General features: G+C 44.0%; 2 protein-coding genes across 2 annotated transcripts; one reads left to right on the top strand and one right to left on the bottom strand.

Annotated features, from left to right (window-relative positions):
- The first annotated feature begins 683 nt into the window (after positions 1-683).
- Positions 684-3,515, top strand: LOC107380031 (high affinity immunoglobulin gamma Fc receptor I). Its single transcript, XM_015951041.3, has 6 exons — positions 684-823; positions 931-966; positions 1,099-1,389; positions 1,521-1,793; positions 2,934-3,209; positions 3,288-3,515. Exons 1-6 carry the CDS (start codon positions 799-801, stop codon positions 3,311-3,313), a joined length of 927 nt encoding a protein of 308 aa, XP_015806527.1. The 5' UTR covers positions 684-798; the 3' UTR covers positions 3,314-3,515.
- Positions 3,516-6,384: 2,869 nt separating this feature from the next.
- otol1b (otolin 1b) lies at positions 6,385-9,007 on the bottom strand. The gene is made up of 4 exons (XM_054742470.2): positions 8,591-9,007; positions 8,404-8,493; positions 7,457-7,528; positions 6,385-7,375 (listed from the first exon to the last, which is right to left on the bottom strand). Exons 1-4 carry the CDS (start codon positions 9,000-9,002, stop codon positions 6,477-6,479), a joined length of 1,473 nt encoding a protein of 490 aa, XP_054598445.1. The 5' UTR covers positions 9,003-9,007; the 3' UTR covers positions 6,385-6,476.
- Positions 9,008-10,029: the final 1,022 nt, after the last annotated feature.

Here is a 10,029-nt window from a genome sequence, read left to right as displayed (position 1 = left end):
TGCTTTATCCACTGATTTCCCTCTTTCCTATTCACTCTCTCTCTTTCTTAACATTTTTTCTTTTAAATCGCAATTGCTTATTTTTGCTCATTTTAAATATATTTTTAAACATTTTCTAAATGCTTTTTTTATATTTTTACATTTTTTATTTTTTGTTTTTGTGAAGCGCCTCGTGATTTTTATCTTGAGAGGCGCTATAGAAATGATATTTTCTTCTTCTTCTTCTTCTAAATAAAGTTGGCTTGGCTGTTTACAACCTAGAGAAAACAGTACAATACCTCATACCGAGTCTACCAAAAGAGAGCTAACGCCAACGACTCCCAAATCGGCAACCAGCTGGTCCACACAACATCTCCTCTACTGGGAAGATGGGCTCAGGGACAACCTGAGGTGCCTGTAATCAGCTAAACAATGACATGTCGTGCATCCTTCATCCCATGAAGTATGCATTTAACTTAAAAATGTATCGTATATTATTATATTTAGGTATTTAGACAGAAACTGTTTCTATGTCATCCAAGATGTAAGTTCAGTTTGCGATCTAAATCATACGGTTATGGGAAGACAGCAGTTTTTGGAAAGCGAGCACATTGTGTGTGTCTCAATAGAACCTGGTGTATAAAAAAACACATTTTCACTTCCTTTTTTTTTTTTTATTTAAATTAAAAAAGGACTTTTTGGCGTGCTGCAATAGAACCTGGAAGAAAACCAAAAAAAAAAAAACGAATCACATTTTCACTTCTCATTTCATCTGGAGTGGAGAAAACACACCTCTTTCTGTTTCTAACAGCGTGCACCATGGATGCAATCACTTCCCTGCTCAGTAAGTTGTATTTATTTTATTTTGACTGTGTTTTAATCTAATTTCTTATAACTGATTATTACCTACAACAACCATCATTCATCCTTAAAAATTATGTTCCCTTTCAGTTCTCTCATCCTTGACGCATCTCACCGTACCAGCGAGTATGTGCCAAAGACATAAAAAAACATCATCATTCAAATCATTAGCTGCATTGTTTGCGCCTACGTTTAAATTCCTTATCTAATGTTGTTTATTTCTATGATTATTCTTTCTGGTGACCCCTTCTTCTCCAGCCCCCACTGTCACCTCCTACAGAGCCTCTATCGAGGTTGTTTCAAAGAGCTTGAGGATCTTCTCTGGAGAAAATGTGCAACTGAAATGCGTCATACCTGACATTTATTTTTCCACCTGGAAGTATCTGTGGTTCAAGGATTCCATGCAGCTTCCTCAAACAGAGGAGACACTCCGGATCTCGCATGCCCATGTCAAGAGCAGTGGAAAGTTCTCCTGCCAGGGAAAGAGGGAGACGGCGATAGGAGACATCCAAACTAGACCAAGTCTGCCTGTGGAGGTCAGTGTGGATGGTAAGATCTTATTTTTAAACATTTTACTGGTGCCATGCACATTTATTTCACTATTTTATTCCTACTTGAAATGGGAACAAAGGTGGTCTTTTTTGTGTTAACTGGCGCTACTTATTTATTGTCTTTTTAAGGAGGGTGGGTCATCCTGCAAACTCCACCTCACCCTGTAGTTGTTGGAGAAACCCTAAACATGGTGTGCCGCCTCCGGAAAAAATTTCCAATTCACGAAACAATCCTGTACAAAAATGGCGTTGAAGTGATGAGACAAAATGGGTCCAGTTTGGATTTACAAGTGGAAAACGTGGACCTTGAGGATGAGGGCATGTACTCCTGCAGGGCATCTTGGGATATGGAGATGCGCACATACTCTGTGATCTCAGCTGCCACTCCTGTGAAGGTTGTAGGTGAGTTTAGATACCTACCGTTCATGAAATGCATACCACCGACAACCTTTCACGTTGTGTTGTGATGCAATGATATTATTGTTTTTGGTCAAATCTTTAAATGAATGTATTGCAAATTCTGTGAATACTTAAAGGTTGAATGTGAAACACGAGCACTAAAGCGACATCTAGTGTGTGACGGTTGTAGTGGCAACAACAGAACAAGTTTTCCAGCCGTCGCGATGCGAGGTTCGCTGCTGATACGTGAAATTTTTTTTATTTGGGTCCATCTGTTGTAGGCATCACCTAGACTCACTGTGGTTTCATATCTTTTATGGTCGCTGCTCTTCTATCAGGGAATGTGTGGGCGTGGCCAGCTCCAGCATATTTTTCTTAAAGTCTCTTTCCGGAGTATTTCTTTTATCCGATGGCACCATCTAGTGGCTGACAAGCATATCACACAAAAAGTCTGTCAATCCGATTTTTTTAAGATGGCGACTTCACGTTTCTTCTTTATGAATGTGCTTCTGTAGCCGACAAACGGAGCTAAAACACGCTTTTTTACTAGTATTATTCTCATGTCATGTCGTGTTCTCATATATTTAAATTTTAAAGACGTTCTTGTTTGTGAAAAGTTCATCAACTCTGCATCAACCGAGGTATTCCTTAAATTTGAAGCATGCCAGCGGTAGTCTAACACTATCGGTTAGTTCTGGTCGGCGCTCAGTTTCTGTTGCACAGAGCTCTGCGGGGCAGGGGGCGTGCTTAGCAAAAAAAAAAAAGACGTGTTGCTTAAATTATCTCACAGTGCATGATAAGATAATCACTTTTACAGATTTCTGAAAAATCATACATCCTTTCTGTAAGGGGAAAACTCCGGAAAGCTACTTTAAAGTGACAGAGCTCTGAAACGGCTCATTCTGGAAGGCCCTGAAAATGTCAGGAGGAAAAATGCTGAAATCCCCTTGAGAGGGATTTTGTGCACAGAACCTCATAAACGTGTTTTTTATGAACCATAATAGGTCTCGTTTAACAGCTGCCGACTTTTACACCTCAGCTAGAACGCATTTTTATTTTCCTGTCGTGTTTCCTTATTCCTTTACAATCTACTGCTGCTCTTAAAACTCCAGTCATTTTTGATCTTCTCCTCATTATTCCCAGAGTTTCTGTCTCAGCCGGTGTTGGAGATTGATGCAGAGAACAACCAGATTGGAGTAAATAAAATAAAGCTTATCTGCCATGTGCAGTACAACGCCCGAGCCCCTGCCCCTCCGATAAACTTCTACTTCTACAAGAATGACCATCTCCTGGGAACGGCAACCTCAGAGAACCACAAAGTGGTCAGACGCGACTCGGGGTGGTACAGCTGCCGAGCCAAGGTACCACAGCTGGGTCTCTTCAGGTGGAGTGAGGCCAGAAGTTTTGGAGAGGTTACAGGTGAATAAACCCAACAGAGTGTCCTAAAAGAAAAGTAAAAAATCTAAAATAAATGCTGATTTGTTTGTGGCCCAACAGGAACCCTGAAGCCTCGATCTTCATAACAAACTAGATGCCATAAGCTCGACTAAATTCACCAAATCTGCAGTGCATCCAAAAAACCACAACCAGCTTTTACTTCCTTTCATTCGGGTCCAGAAGAGTCCACACAATCCTCGATCTGAATTACAAATCTCAAAAGTCAAGATTTTCTACACAACGTCATGTTTTCAATCAAATAAAATACTGCAAGGCTGCGCAGTTCGCTTCCCGGTCTGGGATCTTTCTGCATGGAGTTTGTGGGTTCTCTCCGGAGTGTCTGTGTGTGTGTGTGTGTGTGTGTGTGTGTGTGTGTGTGTGTGTGTGTGTGTGTGTGTGTGTGTGTGTGTGTGTGTGTGTGTGTGTGTGTGTGTGTGTGTGTGTGTGTGTGTGTGTGTGTGTGTGTGTGTGTGTGTGTGTGTGTGTGTGTGTGTGTGTGTGTGTGTGTGTGTGTGTGTGTGTGTGTGTGTGTGTGTGTGTGTGTGTGTGTGTGTGTGTGTGTGTGTGTGTGTGTGTGTGTGTTGCCCTGCGATGGACTGGCTCTCTGTCCAGGGTGTACCCCGCCTGATTGCCCATTGACCGCTGGAGATGGGCACCAGCCCCCCCCGACCCTACATGGACAGGCGAGTTCAGACGATGGATGGATAAAATACTGCTTAATATTACTGCTGGACTTTATTCTCATTTAACCCCATTTTGTTACAACTCTACTGTACAGAAGAAAATGGTTTAAAAATGGACATCACGTCATGAAATGTCCCTAAAATGTGTGGAAAGGAGCTAAACAAATGTACAAAACATTTAATAATCGAGCACAGAGATAGTCCTTGTTGACTAGAAGCATCAATTCTTTACATAATTTCTGGTTATGGACACAGAAGCTAAGAGATTGTAGAAGAAGGAAGACGTTTGAGGAGGAAAAGGAACATTGTGGGTCCCGCTGACAGTGGCTCATCGTGGGATTTAACTCTTGAAACAACTGAAAGCATTAATAAATAATTCAGTCAAAAGTTTAACCCTCCCACTGTCTTCATGGGTGACCCCGCCAGGAACGTTGACCAGTGAGTAGGGTTGATGGTTTAGCCCATGGGTCCACGTGGCAGGGGTGAGGAGTGAGCACCACCTCACCATTTTCACATAAACCATCAACCCTGCTCAATGGTCATCTTTCCTGGCGGTGTCACCCATGAAGACAGTGGGAGGGTTAAAGGAACAAAGCCGGTTGTGTTGGGTGACCAAACTCCTGCACACTGCCTTAATATCTGGTTATGAGTGACAGATGTGTGTGTATGTTTACTGCATAGGTTCAGATGTTCGTACGGATGTGGGGTAATGAACCAGATCTTTGATAGTAAAGTTAATTTACTGACTTTTCTTATTCGGTGCACTCTTCACTGTAGTTAGCTATGGTGAAAATGAAAGGATTTCTCCTCTTTTTAAGTTTGTTTTGATCCCATTTAGGTTGGTTGTTGTCATTTTTAGTCATTTAATGTCTTTTAATGCTCATAAACTTTCGTTTTGGATCCTTGATGAATTAATTTGAGGCTTTTAGTTAAGTGTCATGTGTTTCTACTGCATCTGTAGTTTTGAATTTTGACTTTTCACCTGGAGCATTTTGACTTATTCTAAATCAACCAGTCTTTAGTTTCAGTTATCTCTATGTCGTACATCTCTGCTCAGCCTTCGCTGGATTTTGGAGTTTCAACACTTTATATTGTACTATTAAAATCTTTTATGTCACTGCATATGGGTAGAATGGCAGTTCCATTGACTCTTATGTTACTGTATTGTCTCCATCAACACAAAGATGGATGATGGGTCTCCATGTCATGGTCTGCGTCTGCCCCTTCCTTCATGTGCCTCCTGGTGTTTCTCCATCCTCTCTAGATTCCCTTTTGTGTCTCATAGCGCCCTCATGTGTCCTTTGTCTGCGTCTCAATTATGTGTCTTATGTTTGTAGCCCTTTTAAAGTCCATTCCTCCCAGGTCCTGTGTCATTCATTCATTCATTCATCCCCAGCCCTCCAGGTCTTCCTTCTCGTTCTGTAGCTCCAGCCTCTTTGTCCCCAGCTCGGTGTTTGCGTGAGTCCTCCCTCAGTCTTAGGTTTAGTTTTTGGTTTAGGTTTGTCTGCCCTCCATTGGTTCTGTTTCCCCCATTTAGATCATTTGTGTCACCTGCCTTCCCTCCAGCCCTCACTCCACACACCTGCTTCCTGTTTCCTTACTTGTTCTCCCTGTGTATTTAAGCCCTGTCTTGTCTCTGTTTGGTGTCGGTCCATTGTGGTAATTCTGTCAGTCTCTCGTTCCTAGTCTCTAGTGTTTCTCGTGTCTCAGTTGGATCTGTAGTTTATTTTGGATTTTGGACATTTTTGGACTTTGGCTCCCTGCCCTGGATTTATTCTTCGTTTCATCCTTCAAAAATAAAGGATTTTACTTTACATCATCTCCTGCCTCGTGTCATCCTGGGTACTGCATTTTGGGTCCTACAAACCTCGTAACGTGACACTCCATCTTTTTCTGCAGTGTGAAAGTCAAACTGTCAGATTTTGTTTTAAGGCGCTACTATATTTCCTTTTGTGATCAATGTCTCACCAGTTCATCTAAACCCAATCATTCAATTCAATTTTATTTATAAAGCGCCAAATCACGACAAGAGTCATCTCAAGGCACTTCACATAATAAACATTCCAGTTCAGGTCAGTTCATTAAGCCAGTCAGAAAAGATGTTTCCTATATAAGGAACCCAGCAAATTGCATCAAGTCATGGCAAATTTGGCATCAAATTAATTACAACCAAACATATTAGTAACAATGATATGAACTGTGTGAATGAACAGAAGTCAACCCCTTAAAAAAAGCACGTCTGAGTTTCATTTTTTTCAATTTGGACACCGTCCAAGGGGCGGGACTTATAACCTATCCTGAAACCAGCCACTAGAGGGGGCCTGTTTGTTTCTTTCAACTTCTGATGGTTCTTATTTCCAATAATAATAATAATGAATGTTGATGGCTGGTTTTTGGTCATGAGGGGTTTTTAACTCCTTTCATGATGGGTTGCTGGATAAAACAATGAATTCAGTGAAAATCAGAAGTTGCACCATATAGTTTCAGCATCATCCGCGTTTGGTGTTTTTCCAGTATGGTGAATTTGAAACCGTTCTACAGGAACTGTCAGTATGGCAAACCAGTGTCAGGGTTTGTCAGAGTAGAGCAGAAATCCAGTAAAGATGCTGTCATCCTCACTGCTGGCGTACACCCCATTCCAGTCTCTGAAAGTCTCCATCCAAACCTGATCTCCTGCCGCCAAACGTAACACCACCAAACAGGACGCCTGGTCGATGTCTTGACCGTACAGAGAGTCCCGTGTCCTCACTTTCCTGGAGCCGTTCACCACCAGTGTGGCTCTCAGTGGCTGGCTACGCACCGTGATGTGGAAGGAGAAGACGTAAACCCCTGGGTGGAAGCATGTGAAGCTGTTGGAAGTAAAGTTGAAGTGGTTCTCTTCATTGTAGAAAATTTTGTCAAAGCGGATAGGGAAGCCAGAAGGGGGGAAGGATTTTCTTGGAGAGATTCCCACACTGAAGGCAGACCGTTTTTGGGCAGTCCCTGATCCCTTGGCTCCCTTCAAGCCACGAAATCCTCGCTCACCTCTCATCCCAGGGAAACCTCTGTCCCCTTTTGGCCCAGGCATCCCCCTAATGCCCTGTGGTCCTTGGGGACCTGACACTCCTGGTTCGCCTTGGAGTCCAGGGTGTCCCGGATCCCCTCGAATGCCAACAGGACCTGGGGTGCCATGCTTACCGTGCAGTCCCGGTATTCCCATTGCGCCTTGAATCCCTTGAGTTCCAGGTTCCCCACGCTCACCTTTTGGTCCTCTCTCCCCATATACACCACAGTCCCCTTTATCTCCTTTCTCCCCCTTAGGACCCAATTCGACCGCTGTTCCTGGAGGTCCAGAGGGCCCCTGTGGTCCAGGCTCACCTTTCTCACCGGCAGTCCCGTTCTGGCCGGATTCTCCTTTTCCCCCTCTCTCACCTTTGACACCGTGCAGCCCTGTTTCACCTTTGTCCCCTTTGGAGCCAGCGTCACCTGCGAGGTTAGGACACTGGTTAAAACTAAACAAAACTGGTTTGAAAACGTAAACAAGCAAGAATCAAGCAGTTTCGCTACCTTTTTGTCCTGGTTTCCCTGGAAGTCCTGGTGAGCCAGCTAGCCCGCTGTTTCCTTTGTCGCCTTTATCACCTGGAAAATGAATTCAAATAAGCCGTGTGAAACAGTATTTTCTGGGTGTGGTACCAAGAATTAAACATTATCGGGATCATTCGAAGTCTAATGAGGAAAAAGTTTAAAGTGTCTCAAAAAATCACGACGTCACGTAGGCAGAGTCGTTTCTTTAAAAATAAACAACTTAGGGCTAAAATGAAGAGTAGGAGTAGAGGATAATAGATGGTGCAAGACCTATTATTTAATTCAGTTAATGTAGCAAAAATTGACAACAATAGTCATCTCAAGGCACTTTACAAAGACCCTACTCATCAGAGTTCAGGTCATTAGTCAGTGGTTTCCTGTGTAAGGAAACCCAGCAGATGGCATCGAGTCACTGACTCACTTGTGTCAGTGACTTTACAGCAATCCCCACAATAAGCAAGCATGTAGCGACAGTGGAGATTAAAACTCCCCTTTAACGGGAAGAAACCTGCAAATTTACATGGGTAATTTTAATATTTATGCTAGTTTTATGTGTTTTGGTAAATGGTCTGTATTTGATATAGCCCCTTGTAGAGTCCTAGAACCCCCTAAAGTGCTTTAAAACACAATCAGTCATCCACCCATGCACACACACACAGTACCACCCTGGTGGTGATGAGCTACAGTGTAGCCACAGCTGCCCTGGGGCGCACTGACAGAGACGAGGCTGCCGAGCACAGGCGCCCCCGTTCCCTTCGACCGCCACCAGCAGGCAAGGTGGGTTAAGTGTCTTGCCCAAGGACACAGCTGCACCATTCTCTGCTGGGATCTATCCTACCACCCTCTGACAACCCACTCTACCATCTGAGACACCGCTGCCCTCAAATTTTCTTTGCCATGAAACATTTTAAATATATGATTAAATTTACCTTTTTCACCCTTAAAGCCCATCGGACCACTAAAGCCAGGTGGTCCAGGAACGCCAGCTGGCCCCGCAGGGCCTATTCCTCCATGTGACCCTTCATAGGTAAAAAAAAAAAAAAATAAGCATCACTCAAAATCATTAGGTTGTACAAAAATGTCAAATACTCTGACAAATGATCCATGATGTGATACCTGCCAGCCCTTTTTCTCCCTTTGGGCCCCTAGGGCCTCTTTCCGGTGGACAGCACTCACAGAAGTTGAAGTAGCACTCGTTGTAGTCCAATGTGTAATTATCAGGACCGACACCAGGGGACTCGGTGTTTTCATTGTAGTAGGGTGGGTAGACATGTCCTGGATAAGCGGTCTTCACTGTGGTCGGCTGAGGCTGGGGTTGTGGCTGCGGCTGTTGTTGCACAGGGCTTGGGGTTGCTAGTATCTTCAGAGTCTTGGGCACGCTGGTGGTGACGGGGTTGTGCAGCGTGACCTGAGGTATGGGCTTCTTTGTGTACAGGTACTTTGGTTTTGGTGTCGTCTTAGCGTCAGCGAAGAACACCACAGTGAGAGCCGCCACAACTACAGCCACAGGAGTCACGATAATCCTCATGGTTGACCGGGATCTGGTAATAAACATCACTCGATCTGTCAGAAGGTTCACAATTCATCCACTTCAGCTTCAAACACAAGTTTTTTAACGGTGTGTGAGTCTGCAAACCGTGCAGAATAACTGATGGGCCATGTCTTAGCTCACGTCAGTTACCCTTGTGTCAAACCTTTTTGCAAATTACTGAGTTTTCCCAACGTCCCCCCCCCCCCCCCCCCCCCCCCCCAAAATGATGCTTTCAGTCTGGTCAGATTCTGAGGTCAAATTTCCCCATCTACGCACCAACAAAACCCATATTTTATTTCGGTTTCCAAACAAATATCCAGCAAAGTTCACAAGACTCACCCAGTGATGCATAAGTGGTACAGTCATTAATCCTCTGTAGCGGTGCGGGGAAAGCAGCATCAGGAGCCCCGGGTCTCTCTGATATCTCTGCCAGGCTTGGGTGAAAGAACATCCCACCAATAAGAGTATATGTTAGAAGCAAAGGGGGAGGTCTAAAATCCGTCTAAGGCAGGCTGACCCAAGGAGAACCACTCTGCTGTGGCCCATTCTCTGTACCCCTGTTGTGTAGAAAGGTGCTTTTGTGACACAGAATACAGCGTCTGCCATGAGCACTCCCTCACTGCCAGTTAGGCAAGGAGCAAAGGCCGCGGGGCAATGGGTCACCTGATATGGGAGGCATTCCATCTAACCAGGCTCTTAATGTGGGACAAAGCCAAGCTAAGAGAAGTCTGAGACAGAGGCTGGCAGCTTTTTTTTTTTTTTTTTTTTTACCAGAGGTTTGGACACACTTTGATGGTAGCTGCAAGTGGAAAGAAGCAAAACCGTGTGCAGTCTCGTGCGGAACGTTGCAACTTCACGTTGATCATAAAACCTGCTGTTAATGAGAAATGCTTATTAACAAATTTAGAAGCTGGCACAAAGCACAGGGAGCTCAGTAGTTTCCATTTGCCGGTGTTGGTGAACATCCAAAGGAAAGATTTAGCTGTAAGAGCTCCGATAATCACTCAGGAGCTGCTAAACCTGA

This window comes from Nothobranchius furzeri, chromosome 13 (assembly GCF_043380555.1).
Source record: "Nothobranchius furzeri strain GRZ-AD chromosome 13, NfurGRZ-RIMD1, whole genome shotgun sequence".
Lineage (NCBI taxonomy): Eukaryota > Metazoa > Chordata > Actinopteri > Cyprinodontiformes > Nothobranchiidae > Nothobranchius > Nothobranchius furzeri.
Note: the sequence above shows the minus strand (reverse complement) of the source record. Positions and strands in the feature narration are given on the sequence as shown.